Source organism: Misgurnus anguillicaudatus, chromosome 10 (genome assembly GCF_027580225.2).
Source record: "Misgurnus anguillicaudatus chromosome 10, ASM2758022v2, whole genome shotgun sequence".
NCBI classification, from domain to species: Eukaryota; Metazoa; Chordata; class Actinopteri; order Cypriniformes; family Cobitidae; genus Misgurnus; species Misgurnus anguillicaudatus.
In genome coordinates this window covers 35,883,712-35,902,488 of record NC_073346.2, presented here as the reverse complement: position 1 = coordinate 35,902,488, position 18,777 = coordinate 35,883,712, and the positions used below count along the sequence as shown (strand labels likewise).

Genomic DNA, 18,777 nt, shown 5'->3' with positions numbered 1-18,777 from the left:
ATTACTTTAATTCAATTACTGATAAATAAAAAGAAACATTTCTCATTTCAATCCACCAGCTACATAGAGAACCAAGCCAACCTGGAAAATATCACAGACACGGACCTCGCCAACTACAGAGACCTAAAGAACCTGTGAGTAAAAGACTATAACTGTGTTGTGCTGTTATATCATTCAATATTACTGTATGATTATCAATATAACAATGTGTGTCATTTATAATCTATCTAGATCAAGTAATGATTTTCTTAACACGTGTTTTTCAGTACGGTAACAGATTGTGGGTTGCTGTATATCTCTGAAAACGCCTTTCAGCATAATTTCAAGCTGCAGTATGTGTAAGTATTCTTTACTGGCTTTCCCGCAATACACTGGGGTCTTACGGCTTGTACCTGTCAATCACTTTAAACTATCTTCCCTTCAGATGAGTGAAGCTATCTGATTGATCTCAGGTGGTGAAACTGTGACTTATGTTTACAGTTAGTGACAAACGTCATGTTTTACTCCCAGAAATCATTTTGTTACGTTTATTTTCCATCCTTATTTAAAGTAAATGTGGAGATTTGTTGTTTATCATCCTTTATACCAGTAAGGGAAGATCAATCGTATCAGCTAGGCCTATAAATATTAATTACCTGACATGATTTCCATCCTGAAAGGCAGGTGTTAAATGGCACTGCCTCCATCCATTTACACAATGTAGATGTAATTAAAAATTACATGACACATACTAATATGCAAATGCTTCGAGCTACGCAACCTTGATTATGAATTTGTAATGGATTATAGGTGCACACTGTTTTATCGTCTATGTTCGGCTACATAAAGTAAGTTTATACTTCTGGCCAAAATACAACACGTCATAAGTTACGAGAAGATAAGTAAAGTATTTTTACTATATGGAAAATAATGATTGCCACTGATATCAGCTATATGTATCAATCAACTACCCCGTCGCACAAAATTATGTACCTATAGTCACGTAATTTTTGCTTCTTTTTCGTGTTACTGTCACAAATTTCTGAATTTTTTCGTGATCGTAACACAAATTTCTGTTTACTTGTCATTGTCACGTGTTGGTTACTCAACTGCTTTTTCCTATTGTCAAACCATTTTCGCTTCGGTTTATGGTTAGATTTGGTGTTTGCGTTAGTATGTCACTTTAAGTATTGGTTTATACTATTTTTTCAGATTTTATTATATTTTCTAAATTTTAAACCATTTTCGCCTGGCGTTAGAGTTGTTAGGGTTGGGTAAGGAATAGGATGTCATTTTATGTAAATCTAACCCCTAACCCGAAGCAACAACGGTAAGAAAATAGGACCAAACAATTAAGTAACCAATACTTGACAATGACACATAAACAGAAATTTGTGATACGATCACGAAAAATTATCAAAAAATTACATGACTATACGTACGAAATTTCGTGTGACTGGGCTGGAATCAAATGCTATGCCTACCACAAGAAACCTTACAGATCCTGGCATCAAAAACAAATTGGCCAAATAGTTTTATAGTATAGTACAGTACAGTACAGTATGGCATAGCATAGTCCATTTTCAAAAATAAAATGGTACAAAAGCTGTCAATGAGCCATTCCCTTTCAAAAGGTCCTAATATGTATCATTTATATATACATATAACTATACTATTCTATATTTCTAGTATATAATTTTATGATTTAATTTAATAAGTCGATATCTGTAGCAGCATAATATCAACACATATTAGGGCAAAAAGAGACAAGAACTATTATCTCCTGAAGGGAAGATTTCCAAGCTCCACGTCAACAAACTGTAATGATATTAGCTCTGTGCCTCCGAAGGTTGTTGACCCATATCTCCACTATCTTGTAATCTTTATCTCCAGTGTGTGTGACATGCCCACTGTTGTTGATGTGAAGGAAAGCGGTCACACAGGAGGGTGGGGTGGGAGTCCTGGGGTGGGGGTTTGGGGAAACATGAGAGCATATCCAGCAGTCACCCTTTACTCGCCCACTTTGGCGTATTATTGACAACTGATGCATAATAAATACACTCCACTAAGGGTCCATTATCACCCAATCAATATTTCACAGAGGGTTGTGTGGAAGAACAGATGTGTCTCTAAGGTCTGGAAGCATTACGTGGTGGGGGATATACAGTAGGAAAAATCATGAGTATAAACGAATCTACTTTTTATTCGTCTGACCGATTCATGGCTTTTGTTTGCTTCTTTGATCCATGCCCCCTCCTCTCAATGCCTGGATGAAACAGCAGCTGCTATTCTCAGGCGTGCTCTCCCTACGGTAGAATCGAACTGTAATAGATAGGCCCTGATGGCCGACCCATCTGACATGAACTTTTGGGAGTAGCGAAAACAAATATTTGAACCCTTGCTGGCCCCCATTAGCCCTGCCACCGAGAATCTATATCAGTGAAGGCATTACTGTCACCGCTGCCTCTCATCTGTGCGTTCCTTCAGCTCTGGTTTACAGCTTTCACCCCTGAGGGTGTCTCATAAATTCAATTACACAGAAGAGTACATTTCTCTACATCAGAAAACGTTTCTGTTAGACAACTTAACAGCTTTTTAAAGCATGTCGTTTTCAACACAATTTGTCTGTGAGCTCAGCTTTTTTCAAATTAATTTCCTTATCTATAAATACAAAACAAAACCATCTGTCTGTCTATCTGTCCATTTATCCATCCATTCTACCTACCTACCTACCTGCCTACCTACAGTAGCATCCATCCATCTAAACAAAACTGTCTGTCTGTCCATCTATACATCCATCATCTAAACAAAAGCTTCTGTCTGTTTGTCCATCCATCCATCCTACAAACCTACAGTACTATCCATCCATCCATCTAAACAAAACTGTCTGTCTGTCAGCTGTCCGTCCTTCCGTCTATCCATCTATCCATCCATCCATCATTTAAACAAAACCATCTGTCTGTCCATCCTACCCACCTACCTACAGTACCATCCATCTATCTAAACAAAACCGTCTATCTGTCTGTCCATCTATGCATCCATCCATCTAAACAAAATCGTCTATCTGTCTATACGTCCGTCTGTCTGTCCATCTATGCATCCATCCATCCACCATCTAAACAAAACCATTTGTCTGTCTGTCCATCCATCCATCCATTCTTCCCTACCTACCTATCTACAGTACCATCCATCCATCTCCATCCATCCATCTAATCAAAACCGCCTGTCGGTCCATCTATGCATCCATCATCTAAACAAAAGCTTCTGTCTGTTCGTCCATCCATCCTACCGACCTACAGTACTATCCATCCATCCATCTAAACAAAACCGTCTGTCTGTCGCCATCCGTCCTTCCGTCCATCCATCTATGCATCCATCCATCATCTAAACAAAACCATCTGTCTGTCCATCCATCTATGCATCATCCATCTAAACAAAACCACCTGTCTTTCCGTCCGTCCATCTATGCATCCATCCATCATCTAAACAAAACCATCTGTCTGTCCATCCATCTATGCATCCATCCATCCATCCATCCATCCATCCATCATCTAAACAAAACCATCTGTCTGTCCATCCATCTATGCATCCATCCATCTAAAACAAAACTGTCTGTCTGTCTGTCTGTCTGTCTGTTCGTCCGTCCATCCATTTATCCATCCATCCTACCCACCTAACTACAGTACCATCCATCTATCTAAACAAAACCGTCTATCTGTCCATCTATGCATCCATCATCTAAACAAAAGCTTCTGTCTGTTTGTCCATCCATCCTACCGACCTACAGTAATATCCATCCATCCATCTAAACAAAACTGTCTGTCTGTCCGCCATCCGTCCTTCCGTCCATCCATCTATGCATCCATCCATCATCTAAACAAAACCATCTGTCTGTCCATCCATCTATGCATCATCAATCTAAACAAAACCATCAGTCTGTCGTCCGTCCGTCCATCTATGCATCCATCCATCATCTAAACAAAACCATCTGTCTGTCCATCCGCCCGTCCATCTATGCATCCATCCATCCATCCATCCATCATCTAAACAAAACCATCTGTCCGTCCATCCATCTATGCATCCATCCATCCATCCATCATCTAAACAAAACCATCTGTCCGTCCATCCATCTATGCATCCATCCATCTAAAACAAAACTGTCTGTCTGTCTGTCTGTCTGTCTGGCTGTCCATCTGTCCGTCCATTTATCCATCCATCCTACCCACCTAACTACAGTACCATCCATCTATCTAAACAAAACTGTCTGTCTGTCCATCTATGCATCCATCATCTAAACAAAAGCTTCTGTCTGTTTGTCCATCCATCCTACCGACCTACAGTACTATCCATCCATCCATATAAACAAAACTGTCTGTCTGTCCGCCGTCCGCCCTTCCGTTCATCTATGCATCCATCCATCATATAAACAAAACCATCTGTCTGTCTATCCATTTATGCATCCATCCATCTAAACAAAACCATCTGTCTGTCCGTCCGTCCATCTATGCATCCATCCATCATCTAAACAAAACCATCTTTCTGTCCATCCATCTAAACAAAACCATCTGTCTGTCCGTCCGTCTGTCCATCTATGCATCCATCCATCATCTAAACAAAACCATCTGTCTGTCCATCCATCTATGCATCCATCCATCTAAACAAAACCATTTGTCTGTCCGTCCGTCCGTCCGTCCATCTATGCATCCATCCATCATCTAAACAAAACTGTCTGTATGTTCATCCATCCTACCTACCTTCAGTACTATCCATCCATCCACCCATCCATCCATCTAAACAAAACCATCTGTCTGTCCATCAACCGTCCATCTATGCATCCACCTAAACAAAACCGTTTGTCTGTTCGTCCGTCTGTCCATCTATGCATCCATCCGTCCATTTATGCATCCATTCATTCATCCATCCATCATCTAAACAAAAACATCTGTCTGTTTGTCTGTCCTTCCATTTATCATCCATCCTATTCACCTACCTACCTACAGTACCATCCATCCATCTAAACAAAACAGTCTGTCTATCCGTCCGTCCGTCTTTCTATGCATCCATCCATCCATCATCTAAACAAAACCATCTGTCTGTCTGTCCACCCATCCTACCCACCTACCTACCTTCAGTACCATCCATCCATATAAACAAAACCGTCTGTCTGTCCGTCCGTCCTTCCATCCTACCTACCTTCAGTACTATACATCCATCCATCTAAACAAAATCATCTGTTTGCTACCTACAGTACAATCCATCCTGTCCGCCTGTCTGTCCGTCCATTTATCCATCCATCCTACCCACCTACAGTACCATCCATCTATCTAAATCCATCCATATAAACAAAACCTGTCTGCTAGTCCATCTTTCTATCCATACATCCTACCTACATACTGTCTGTATGCCTATTCTGTCCGTTTGTCCATCCGCCCCTCTATCCATCCATCCTACCAACCTACAGTACTATCCATCCATCCATCTAAACAAAAGCATCTCTCTGTTTGTCTGTCCGTCCATCTATGCATCCATCCTACCTACCTATCTACAGTATTATTCTTCTACTTACCTACCTACAGTACCATCCATCCATCCATCCACCGATTCCTACCTACCTACAGTACTATTCATCCACCTATCCACTCATCTACTGTATCTATCTCTAAAATCCACTATTAATACCTGCACATTAATAGTGGGTAGTTGTTTTGTTACAATAACACCAAGCAGCCAATCAGTATTTAAAATTATAACAGAATTATAACATTTAATATTATTTCTTCGAATGAAAGTGACCATCTGTCAATAAATTCTTACAAGGCTAAAGTGAATGGAAATATGTCTCTAATGTTTCATCTTTCCTGATTAATCACGCATTCCTTCTTTTACAGAAATCTGGCCTCCAATTTTCTGATGCATATCAGTTGGAGGGTTTTTTATTCTGTACCTCTGTTGAGTCTGTGAGTATGAGATTCCCATATTTGAGTCTATTCTGTTTTGGTAATTTGGAGCTGAAAATGTGAACAATTTATTTCTGCATGAGAAATGTAAATGATAGACTCAGTGCACAAACTAGATCTGCTTGCTTTTTTGGAAACAAGAAATAAGCATGAAATGTTGCCTTTTTGTCTGTGCAGAATACTGAGGGATAATCCTCTCACCTGTTCATGTGATATTTACTGGCTTCAGCAATGGCACAGAACACGACAGGGCGACATCGACTCGCAACAAAACTGCATTTACAATAGCAACAGCATTCCACTGGATTTATTTGAAATGGATAACTGCAGTAAGTGGACCTATCTGAAATAAAACCCTTTTCAAGAGAAACATCACTTCTGTGTAACCACAAAAAATTGACTGCAATTCTGTTTGGTGTCATTTGTGGGGAAAGAATTGCTGTTATCATAAAATTGATAAACAAACGCTCAGAAAACTGGTTAAAGTGAGATTCTGAACATTTAAAAGGTCCTGATTCGATTCTCCCCATTATTTCTCGTCCTATATCACTCCAATGCAAACGATGCAAAACTAAGAAAAAGCAGCTAGTAGACTTCAGTTTCTTGTGGTTGGCAGGTGTTCCTGAAGTCACAATTCACAACTCTACAGCGACCACTCAAGAAGGTGAAAATCTGACATTCACATGCCGGGCAACTGGAGTACCCACACCTGTTATTAGCTGGAGAACAGAGCAGTTACTGTCCAACTGGACCCTACAGGTATGTCATACTGGTTTTATACAGAAACTATGTTTCATGAAGTTGTACAGAATGAAACTTTTGACACAAAATTATTTAAAGGACAAGTTCGGTATTTTACACTTAAAGCCCTGTTTTCAGGTTTTATCGTAGTTTTTGCCAACTCCATTGACTTGTATTAGATGTGCTGTGAGGTACGGTATTACTCCGCGCCGGGAACTTTGTTTCTATTTCCTGCAATTGGCAGGGGCGGATTAGCGCCACCACCTGGGCTGGAGTGTCTATTATTCAAGCTCTCAGCGGAAGAATGTACGGGTGTGAGGCGTTTGGAAAAATAGGTCCACAAGTTAACAACGAATGTTTAAACACCTGTTGGAAAGCATCTTTTGCAGCAATTTTTGTGTGAGCATATCAGTGAACACCCCTGACCACTCGGTGAGTTTCACGTCTTTGTAAACGAAAGTTTAATGCATTTTAGGAAGGATTGTTCCAGTGCACCTATACACCCATTGTAGAGGTGGGAGGTGAAACACAAACACCCGAAAATTCTCGGGGCAGCCGCATATGTCGAAATTTCAGTCAAAACCCTTCTTATTTCATCATAAACAATCTGAAAACAGGGCTTTACGTGTAAAATACCGAACTTGTCCTTTAACCTTTGTTAAATTTGAAATTCGTATTGAACAGTCCTAACCCATACCCCAAGGATGATTTTGACCTTCTTCCCAGCACAAAGTCTAATCATACACTCTAAAAAAATGCTGGGCTATTTTCAACCCAGTGTTGGTTTAAAAACGGATAAACCCATTTAATTTAGTTTACCCTATGTTTGTAAATTACCCTATTTTTATCAACGGCTCAGTTCACAACTCACCCCTCCCTTTCGAAATGCATAGAGAAGCTACAATAGCTGCCACAGGACAAACATGTTGTCGTCTGAAACGATGCAATGATGAAATGTGCTCTGTAGAGCAGATTGTCCATATAGGGCTACTGTAGAAGCAGTGCAAAATGGCGACTTTCATGTAAGGGGACCCGCGATGTACTTAGATAAAAAAATCATTACGTTTTATTATGTTAGGTCTTTATACACCACTGAAAACATAGTTATCAACAGATCTTCCCAAAAGTTACACAGTGCACCTTTAACCCATGGGTCAAATATAAACATCTTCTGGGTTTGTCCCTATTTGACCCAAAGTTTGGTTAACTAGTTTGGATAACTAACATCTAAATAGTACAATGTATGATATATGTCAATCAGTTAAATGTTTTCATCTTTATTCACAGCGGGGAATCTGGGGTTCAACCCTGGAGCTAGTGCTCCATATGTGGAACGTATCTTCTAAAGATAACCTGCACAACCTCACCTGTGAAGCGGAGAATCGAGCTGGTCTGGAAAAAGCTACGGTCCAACTGGACATTCAATGTACGTCCATACACTCACATGTCTGCTTTATTAATCTTAGCTCATGTCCAGGTGAAAATAAAGTACATTTCCATAATGGACAGTAATTAAATTGCTCTATTTTCGCACAATAATTTTGTTCATTATATACTACAAAATCTTCTTTAGTACTTTTTAAAATAATCTTAAGAACATCTAGGTGTACTTATTTGTGCTATTTTAAGACACAATGAATGTAAACCAAAATGTGCTAAAAATTTAAAAATGTGTATAGGAACCACTTGTCGTAAATTTGAACCCATCTTTCATACAAAAATAGGTTCAAATTTACTACAAGTGGTAACTAAATTTTTTTTAATACAGAGATAGTATGTTCAATTTTTTGAAAATATGCTAATTTCCCAGCTCCCCTAGAGTTAAACATTTGATTTTTACCGTTTTGGAATCCATTCAGCTGATCTCTGGGTCTGGCGGTACCACTTTTAGCATAGCTTAGCATAATCCATTGAATCTGATTAGACCATTAGCATCGCGCTAAAAAAACCCAAGAAGTTTCAATATTTTTTTTCTGTTTAAAACTTGACTCTTCTGTAGTTACATTGTACTAAGACTGACAAAAAATTAAAAGTTGCGATTTTCTAGGCAGTTATGGCTAGGACTATACTCTCATTGTGGCGTAATAATCAAGGACTTTGCTGCTGTTACATGGCTGCAGCAGTCGCAATTATATTACGCAGCACCCAAAAGTAGTCCCCTTGGTAACTTTCAATAGGGGGACTATTTTCGGGCACTGCGTAATATCACTACGCCTGCTGCAGCCATGTTACAGCACCAAAGTCCTTGATTGTTGCGCCAGAGTGAGAGTGTAGTTCCTGGCCATATCTGCCTAGAACATGTTTAATTTTCTGTCTTTGAACATGTTGTAACTACAGAAGAGTCAAATTTTTAAATAGGAAAAATATTTAAAAATTCTTTGGTTATTTTTTAGCGCAATGCTAATGGTCTAATCAGATTCAATGGATTATGCTAAGCTATGCTAAAAGTGGTACCGCCAGACCCGGAGATCGGCTGAATGGATTCCAAAACGGTAAGAATCAAATGTTTAACTCTAGGGGAACTGGGAAAATTAGCATATTTTCCAAAAATGTGGAGTGTCCCTTTAGAAGCACATTATAGACGGTTTCATCGGACGCATGTGATACACGCCTGGATCCGAACCTTACTTCCGGTTTCATTTTTTTTAATGGTCTGACTAGCTGCTAAACTGATCTCTTGAACAAATGCCTCGTCGCAAATAACAAATGGTTTGGTTACCTAGGTAATCGATGTGTTGTTGTTTTTGTGCTTGTTATATAAATAAACTACGTTTAAAGAACTTTGTTGTTATTTATTCTTAGCGGAGTTTACCGGAAGTTACGTGTGGACCGCGACAGCCGCTTGTTTATGTTGTTACTGCTGAAATGGTCTATAGTTCCTATTGATGTTGCCCTAAAATAACACAAATAAGTACATTTAGATGTTCTTAAGAATATCTTAAAAAGTACTAAAGATGAATTTTTTGTATATTAAGTACAAAATTTGTCTGCAAAAATAAAGCACTTTAGGTACATTAATGGAAGTGTACTGTTTTTTCACCTGGGTGTGTAGCCAGATAAAATTAGGATTATACAATTTTTTTCATAAATTTTCTCTGTTTTTTGACCATATACTTTCAGTTTTTCCATTGAACACTAAAGGAAAATGTTTAAAGAATTTGTTTATCCCATACAATAACAGTTTATGGCGACTGCTTCACCATCCAAAAAACAAATGTATTCTCATTATTCACAAATGCTTCCATCACAGATGCTCTCATTACTCTTCTGCTATAGCTCTCTGACTGTTTCTGAATCTGAATTGAGTCAAAGCAACATATCTACACAGTCAGAGAAATGGTCAATATATGTATTCTAGCCGTCACTTGCGTAGTACCCTCTTAAAAAGTACACTTTTGTACCTAAAGAGTCCATATTAGTAGCTCAGAGGTACATATTGGTAAATACATATTTATATCTCCAAGGTACCAAATGTATACATCTGTACCTAATAGTACATATTATGGCGCTTTTCCATTGCATAGTACCCCATGGTTTGGTTTAGTTTGGGTTGGGTCAGCTTACTTTTGGGAGCTTTTCCATTAGGTGCAGTACGTGGTACCCGATACTTTTTTCGTACCACCTCGGTTGGGGTTCCAAGCGACCCCGAGCTGATACCAAACGTGACGCGAAAACACTGTAGATTACTGATTGGTCTGAAAGAAACGCCACTAACAGCGTCATCGCTAGCTTTACCTGTGCTAGGCTAGCTTGCGCTGTCTCGAGCAAACATGTTGTCATCTGTGCTCTCCTATAAGTTCCCAAACTCCCTTTTAGCGACGAAAAACATACACAGGTTGTGAATCAGGAACACCATAACAGTTTTTCCCAGACTTGCAGTTTGCGGCGGCACATTCACGACGAGCACGTCAGCATTATATGCTTAAATACAACTTCAGTGAGGCTCAGCGGAGCGCCGTCGGCTGACGCCGCGGGTGTTTGAAACTGTCATGTGATACAGAGTTAGTGATAAACGCGATGTGCAAACATCTATTTGTGGTGGCCAATTTTAATTTTGTGGCGGACAGAGAAATAAATAAATGTATGAGAATGTACAACAACGCTCTCCTCTCACTTGTATGATGTCACAGCTGTGGGCAGCGCAAATATAACGACCCGCCAAAAATCCCTCCCACTACGAAGTGATACTAAACTCAATGGAAAAGCTAACTACTCACTTAAGTGAGGTGAGCTGACCCGACCCAAACTAAACTAAACCGTGGGGTACTATGCAATGGAAAAGCGCCATTAGTCCCTTTTTAAAGGGTACAGCCCCAGTTGCAGCTGAAGTACATATTTTATACCTCATTTTTTCTAACACTGTAACCACTCAAACACAAGATTATCCTGAAACGTACAAGGCTACCCGACTAAGCTACGTTTAAAGCACGACAAACGAGTGTAAAGTTTCTTAAACCCAGACACACAAGACCCTTGACATTGGTAGCAATGTTGAGACTGTCGAGTTTTTCATCTGAAATCCTCCCATATGACCGCACTCCACACCACAGCAATTACCACTATTTATCACCTTCTCTTGAGAAGAAGAAAAACAATGCTTGACTTCAGACAAATGTATCGCCATCAGGGGAGCGATAATGACTGTCAGGAAAATGGCATGATAACCGTCTTCAGATCTTGTTTGTTCTCTGCTAATGGATTTCTCTCCCCCGAAGTCCGGAAATATAATTGTGACGATTGATTGGCAGATAGCGAGTGTGTTAGCCGGCAGTCTATCAGAAACATCCGACTGGTGCGCGAGGGGTTCGAAGACGGCTGCTGGCTCATTAGGAGCGCGCGTTATCAACCCACATCTTAGTGTGCAGGTGCTATGGAGTATCGCGCAAAAGGTCACGCGTTCGATACACACATGCTGATAAAAAATGTATACATATATGTCCATTTGGATACTAGCATCTGTCAGATGTGTAAAGTAAATATTACGATCTATTCTAAGCCTCCAGACTGTAATCAATAATATAATTCCCTAGCTTTAATTATGGTCTTAGCGTACTTACTGCTAACCGTAGTGGATTCCACTAGTAGTTCACCTAACGTAACCGCAACACGCTTATTGTATGCGGTAAGTTGACTATTATAATTTAAGACTTAACATCAGAGACTTATTTAAAAGGTAAACTTTAGAGTTTGACACAAATAACTGCGTGTCTGTGTGCGGAGTGCTTTCTGGAGGCAGGGTCACGGGTTAAGAGCACTGTAATGCTTATGGAGCGCGGCCGGCCTGTGCGCATCAGCATGTTCCTCCGACTAAATGAACCATTTCCTGTATCCCACCTTTGCTAAGCTCTCAAGTGCCTCTTGTGGTTAGGTCCCCTAAACAGACCGAAATGTATTATTTATAACAGGTCAACAGGTTTACTGTAAAGATGGAGCACATTGATTCATGGAAAAAATTATGACAGATGTGCCAGTCATCAGGGCTATGATGATGTGCATAAGTTATTTTTAACAAACTGTACGAACGCCAACTACTGCAGAACTTGATGAGGTATAAAAGTTTTGAGAAACAAGAAATAAACCAGCATCCAAAACTCATACTAGTGAAAGCAATGCCTGTTTTTTAAAAGTAAATAAACTAGCTGCCCACATGGTTAAATGCTTAGCACTGCATCTGTGTTTAGTTCCAGTGCGGAACTTGACTCTAAAAGATCCAGAACCTCAACATCACTGGTGTGTCCCGTTCAGAGTGGACAGCAATCCTCCAGCCACTATCAAATGGCTGTTCAACAGCCATCCTCTTGTTGAGAATCGTTACGCCTACACGGAACTAATCAGAGACGCGGCCGACGGCTCGGTGCAGCACGGCTGTCTCTTCCTAAACAAGCCCACCCATCTGAACAACGGCTATTACACCATCATCGTGGAGAACAAATTGGGGCGGGACGAGGCCACGGTATATGGGGATTTCATGAAAAATCCGTTCGGCTCCGCAGATCCAGAAGGCATCATTCTCGGTAAGAGCACATCATTGGAACACAAATTGCAAAGCAGGTCATCTATTACATTAGCTAACTTAATGTTATCCTCTCCACATGCCAGTCCACACGGACAAACCAAGTAAGTTAACCTACCTTTGATCAACTCTTAATACTGAAGTGACCAAATGCAAAAAATGATTTTCTTACTTTGTATTTTTGTCTTGTTTTCAGTACAAATATCTAAAAATTCTTAAAGGGGACATATCATGAAAATCTGTGCTATAATTGAGTCCCCAGTGCCTCTATCAATCAAGAAAAAAAAGTTCAACCCAGTAACTTAGTTTTGTAAACCATTCTCTGCAAGCATGTAAAAAAATAGGTAATTAAAATTTGGCTCCCCTTGTGATGTCAGAAGTGGATAATACCGCCCCTTAATCTGCACTATCCAATCACGGCACTTCCATTAAGTGCAGAGATCAGCTCATTTGCATTTAAAAGGACACACCCAAAATGGCACATTTTTGCTCACACCTACAAAGTGTTATAATAAATTATCTATATGGTCTTTTGAGCTAGAACTTCACATACATACTCTGGGGACACCAAAGATTTATTTTACATTTGAAAATAGTCTTCTGTAATGTTCCCTTTAAATCAAGAGTGTAGTTTTGGGACAAAAAATATAGAATTTAAGTGATTTTGTGTTTAAAACAAGCCAAAAAATCTGCCAATGTGGTAAGAAATTTTTTATTGAATTAAGTGTTTACACACTGCAAAAAATGATTTAAGAAAAAAAAATCTTAGTATTTTTGTCTTGTTTTTAGTAAAAATATTTAAAAATTCTTAAATTAAGATGCTTTCTCTTGATGAGCAAAACGACCCAAGAAAATAAGTCTAATTTTTAAACCAAAAAATATCAAATTTAAGTGATTTTGTGCTTAAAACAAGCAAAAAATCTGCCAATAGGGTAAGCAAAAAAATCTTGAAAATTTTTCTTAAACACTAAATTCAAGAAAAATTTTATATCACTTAAATTTGATATTTTTGGTCTAAAAACTTGACTTATTTCCTTGGGTCGTTTTGCTCATCAAGAAAAAGCATCTTAATTTAAGAATTTTCAGATATTTTTACTGAAAATAAGACAAAAATACTAATGAAATAATTTTCTTGAAAATCATTTTTTGCAGTATAAGAAAAAAGTTAAAGATTGACACTTTTTTTTCTTTGTTTTAAGCACAACTTCACTTTACTTTTTGGGTTTTTTTTTTTTTTTGTCTAAAAACTAGACTTATTTTCTTTGGTCATATTGCTCATTAAGAAAACTTTTTTGTAGCTATTTGTACTCAAAACAAGACAAGAATACTAAGAAAGTAAGTCATTTTTTGCACTGTAAAAATAGTGATAAACAAATGCTATGATTTTAGCAGTGCCAACCAACCAATCCACAGATGACGTGACAGAGAAACTGGAAAACAGAGTTTTTGGGGTAAGAGACAAATCTCATATGAGCCCATCTATTAGTTATTTATCATATCACCCTACTAATGGTCTTTGTATGTTACTACCAGGTATCCGTGGCAGTGGGTCTCGCAGTGTTCGCATGCACATTTCTGCTTATCACGGCCATTGTCATCAATAAATGTGGCCAGCACTCCAAGTTTGGCATCCACCGTAAGTTTAATAGTCAAGCTTAATTTTCTTCCAAATAAATTGTTTTATATTTTTATTTCAAGTTATTGATTAATTTATTCTGCAATCAAAATAATAACACCTACTGAAGGAGATAGGACAAGTGATTAGCATTTGTCTGGTCGTGAAATCTCAACATGGCGGCTACCATCCAGAGGGACAGACCATATGTAAAAAAAACTGTAACTACACTTTTCGAAAATTTGTAACTACACTTTTTGAAATTAAAATGGTTAATAAATGGTCCCAAGCTGTACACCATTCAGATATGTACACTGCAAAAAAGATTTTCAAGAAAAAAAATTCTTAGTATTTTTGTCTTGTTTTCAGTAAAAATATCAAAAAATTCCTAAATTAAGAGGCTTTTTCTTGATGAACAAAATGACCCAAGAAAATAAGTCTAGTTTTTAGACCAAAAATATTAAATTTAAGTGATCTTGTGCATAAAACAAGCAAAAAAAAAAATCTGCCAATGGGGTACGCAAAAAAAATCTTGAATATTTTCAAGTCAAGAAAATTTTGATTTTTTTTTGCTTGTTTTATGCACAAAATCACTTAAATTTTATATTTTTGGTCTAGAAACTAGACTTATTTTCTCTAGTCGTTTTGCTCATCAAGAAAAGCATCTTAATTTAAGAATTTTTAGATATTTTTCCTGAAAACAAGACTAAAAAATACTAAGAATTATTTTCTTGAAAATCATTTTTTGCAGTGTAGGCTACATTTCATACCATTATGTACCTCTGCGGTACCAACATTAACTCTTTAGGAGCAGAAGTGTACTTTTTGAAAAGGTACCGCCCCAGTGAAAGCTAGAGACCATTTTTTTCAGACAGTGTATTTTACGAGGTGGCTACATTTAGTACAATATGCCTTTTGCATCAGTTTCATTGGGTCTAAGGGTGAGGTTTCATTAGTGTTTATTTCTAGCAAATGAACAATCATACATTTTGTTTGATTCATCATAAAAATTAGCCACCTAGTAAAATAATGATGAATTCCTGTGATCGGGCGGTGTAACAAAGGGCTGGGTGAGAAACTACACCAAATGACTTATTTACATAAGATAAGATATACCACTAAAAAAAATTGTTTAACTCATTTGAACTATTGCATTAAACTGCATTGCAGAACAAACAGTACCATAAGCCGCAGCAGAAGAATGTTAGCCTTAAACTAAGATGCTTTCTTCATCATCATCATCATTATTATTATTTCGGAATGGAGTTGCTGCAGGAGGCTTTGTGTTGCTTTTGAAGCAATGTGCAAAAAGGCATCGAAATAAGGGTCTCTTCTAAACTGCAACTTTGTACAGTGTCAGCCTAACAGCTCGGCAGAGTGCTGGCCGGTCTTAATTACAGCATGCAAAGTAAATAGCACGGAGAGCCCCAGCCGCGAGCGAGCCATTAAAGAAGAGTGATGGAGCCATGCTTTCAGGTCCACTCGCCGGGCGCACAAAGTGCTTAAGTGGACCTGATTGCCTCCCTCCCCTCTCACCCTTTATTCCCCGCGTTCCTCTTTTCTGCCCAGTCTGGGGTCTCTGTGGTTACAGCTTGAGTGGGTTTTGTGATTTGAACGAGAAGCTTTTGCTTTTAATGTTGCTCCCTAAATCCGATGTGATTTGCTTTGAATATAAGTAAACATTCTGATAGATCTTTTTGGATATGATGTGTTGTATGTCATGGAAATCGACTGCAATCCGCAGTAGCTTAATTGTAAACTAAGCATTATTAGCGGTGCGTGCTAAGACGTGTAATTCATCCTACCCTTAACCCCCAAGTAATGAACTTGTTGCTTGTGCTGTGAAAATGAATGATTTCTGAAAAGGCATCAAGTATTAAGGTTTGCTTTACAGTTTTAAATATCCATGCAACCTTAAAACAAGAAACATTTAAGAAGCAAAATTAATGTCACAAGCATTGTTTACTGAGACATCAAACTCAATTTAATGAGTTTTATGCTTAAAACATGAAATGGGTCAGTGACAAAAACGGTTTGGCAAGATCAGAAATTCAAAAGAAAAAACAAAAAAACTTGTTTTATAAGCTTGCATCAAGTTTATTTCACTGCACATACTGTATTTATGTCAATTTTATAAATAAAAAATTACATTGGCACCATTTTTATGTAAGTTGAGACTTCATGGACCTGAAAATGTCAAAAGGTGTAACCGCCAATTGCGCCAAAGAATGAGAAATATTAAATATTTTATCCACCTTGATGGTATGTAAGCGTAATCATAAAAAAATCATTTTAAAATATAATTTTATTAGTTATTTCTAAACGTGAATTTTAATGCATTTGTGTAATATTTGTCCTGACATATGATGAAAACAGCTCTGTTTTCTAAATAATCTTTGACAAAAGAAAACATGCAAAAATGTATGTAAAAATAAATCATATTACAATAAACTAGATAATTATATTTTATTCCACATTTTTTAATTAATATATTTATATTTTCATTAAAAAAAAACTAGTTACACCAATTGACATAGACCGGTTAGACACCACATACATTTTTTTGTAATAATCCCCCAAATATTTTTTCAAAATGAAATAAATCCAGAAATTTTAGACTTGGTCCTCAAAAAAGAGAATGTATGCAAGTAATCTGCAAATTTATTTTGAAATTGTAACCCTTTTTACATTTAATTGAACCATACCCTACTGAAAAATCCAGCTTAAACCAGCATAAGGTGGTAGCTGGTTTTAGCTGGTCCTCCCAGCCTGACAAAGCTGGTCATGCTGGTGGGCCAGCTGGTATTCCAGCATGACCAGCTAAGTCCAGCTAGACCAGCTTAAAATGTGACCAAAACACAGCTAGACCAGCTTGCTACACCAGCAAAACCAGCTTCCTACACCAGCAAAACCAGCTAAAACCAAGCTGGGGACCAGCTAAAACCAGCTCACCAGCTTATGCTGGTCTTAGCTGGATTTTTCAGTAGGGTATGGTCACAAAATAATTGACGTCAAGCAGTGGCGGATGCAGAACGTGACATATGGGTGGGCATGGATTAAGTCCGGGTGGGCCTGAATCTATGGGCATCACTTTTGAATAAGAAACTATAACAAGTCTATAAATTTCGTCAAAACTTCAGAACACTAATTTAAACAGCATACACAGACACCCGAACTGCACATCACATTTTTGACATTATTGATACTTTAAATTGTAATGCAACGTGACATTTATTAAGCCTTTTTGGTAAAAAAAATATTGGGCTCTCATAGCCTACAAAAAAGAACCTGCACACAGTGACAGGAAATATAAATGAACCCCAAAAAACCTTATACTTTTTTAAATAACCTATTAAAGTGTTTAAATAAATACGGCTACTAAATGCTTAAAATGAAGCTTCTAACATCATATTCTCTTCATGCAAATCACTAAAAATATATTTTCGTTCTCACAAGTTAACTTACTAAATAAAGAAAGAAAAAGGGAATTGCTAGAATAATGTTAGACTCTGGGGTTAAACGAAATGACAAATAAATAAACATTTAATATACTTTTTGATGAGCACAAGAGCAAGCCTACTCGTGAAGAGCGGAGCCGAGGAGCGCGCATATCAGACGTGAACGAAAGGAATAATGGATTTAATGCTTTCACTTCATTTCCTGACAGTTTCACTTGTTAGTGAGGATAGTAATGGCTAACAAGATGACGCCGAATTACATACAACATAATTACCTAGCTAAATCTGAGAGAATGCAAACACATTACAATATTTTTTCCTCCGCCCGACGGCCAAGGCGCATCATTTTTTTTTAGCCCGACAGGAATTCGCAAAGCCCGTAATGGACGTCGGGCAAGCGATTTTGCGAGGTTTGTTTTGTAGAAAGACTTTCTTTAAAGTGAATTTCGTTTTGTATAAATTGTATCTTAATATTAATCAATGTTTGATCAAACAATTGCCTCGATTTAATAAATAAGAAGCAAACCAAGAACGTCTGTGGTGTGGATTGAAGTGAACCCACTATATTTCCCAGCCTACACGTCTTTCTGCTTTTAATGCATTTCTTAAATTAATGTCTCAATTACACAGTAGGCTTATAGGTTGTTATGATAGGCTATTTGTTGCTTAAAAGCAATAGGCTATATTGTATAAAGTGTAGCAATAAACGTGGCGTGACTTATAGTGCTGCTATATCGCTATATCAAACAACATCACTATGATCAGATGTTTTCTTTCTATTTTTTACCCCGCTGTCATATTTGTTGTGTTTATGTTATTGAGAGGAAAGCGCGCAGCACATATTTATAACGTGTTGTTATTCAAAATACGTTTTCTACTTGCTTGCAAAAAAAGTTCTCAAAGTGATCATGGCTGAAAGCTGCTCGGGAATATTTCATTATAACGCAACATTCAACTGCTTTAATAGTTTTTAAATAGTTATCAGGCTTACTTATAATTTTACTGTTTTTAACA

General features: G+C 37.8%; 1 protein-coding gene and 1 long non-coding RNA gene across 5 annotated transcripts in view; one reads left to right on the top strand and one right to left on the bottom strand.

Moving 5' to 3' along the window:
* LOC129448656 (uncharacterized) overlaps positions 1–18,777 on the bottom strand; it is a 45,499-nt gene that overhangs the window by 10,267 nt on the left and 16,455 nt on the right. The gene's annotated exons all lie outside the window — the stretch shown is intronic.
* ntrk1 (neurotrophic tyrosine kinase, receptor, type 1) overlaps positions 1–18,777 on the top strand; it is a 38,607-nt gene that overhangs the window by 7,044 nt on the left and 12,786 nt on the right. The window contains exons 2-11 of one of the 4 annotated variants that reach the window (XM_055211202.2): positions 60–134; positions 267–338; positions 5,868–5,936; positions 6,114–6,265; positions 6,553–6,695; positions 7,965–8,103; positions 12,359–12,691; positions 12,777–12,794; positions 14,083–14,141; positions 14,224–14,326. In XM_055211202.2, the coding sequence (XP_055067177.2) occupies positions 60–134; positions 267–338; positions 5,868–5,936; positions 6,114–6,265; positions 6,553–6,695; positions 7,965–8,103; positions 12,359–12,691; positions 12,777–12,794; positions 14,083–14,141; positions 14,224–14,326 (1,163 nt within the window). Of the gene's footprint in view, positions 1–59; positions 135–266; positions 339–5,867; positions 5,937–6,113; positions 6,266–6,552; positions 6,696–7,964; positions 8,104–12,358; positions 12,692–12,776; positions 12,795–14,079; positions 14,142–14,223; positions 14,327–18,777 lie in introns of all 4 variants that reach the window. The other 3 variants (XM_055211201.2, XM_055211204.2, XM_055211203.2) reach the window with 3 other exon arrangements.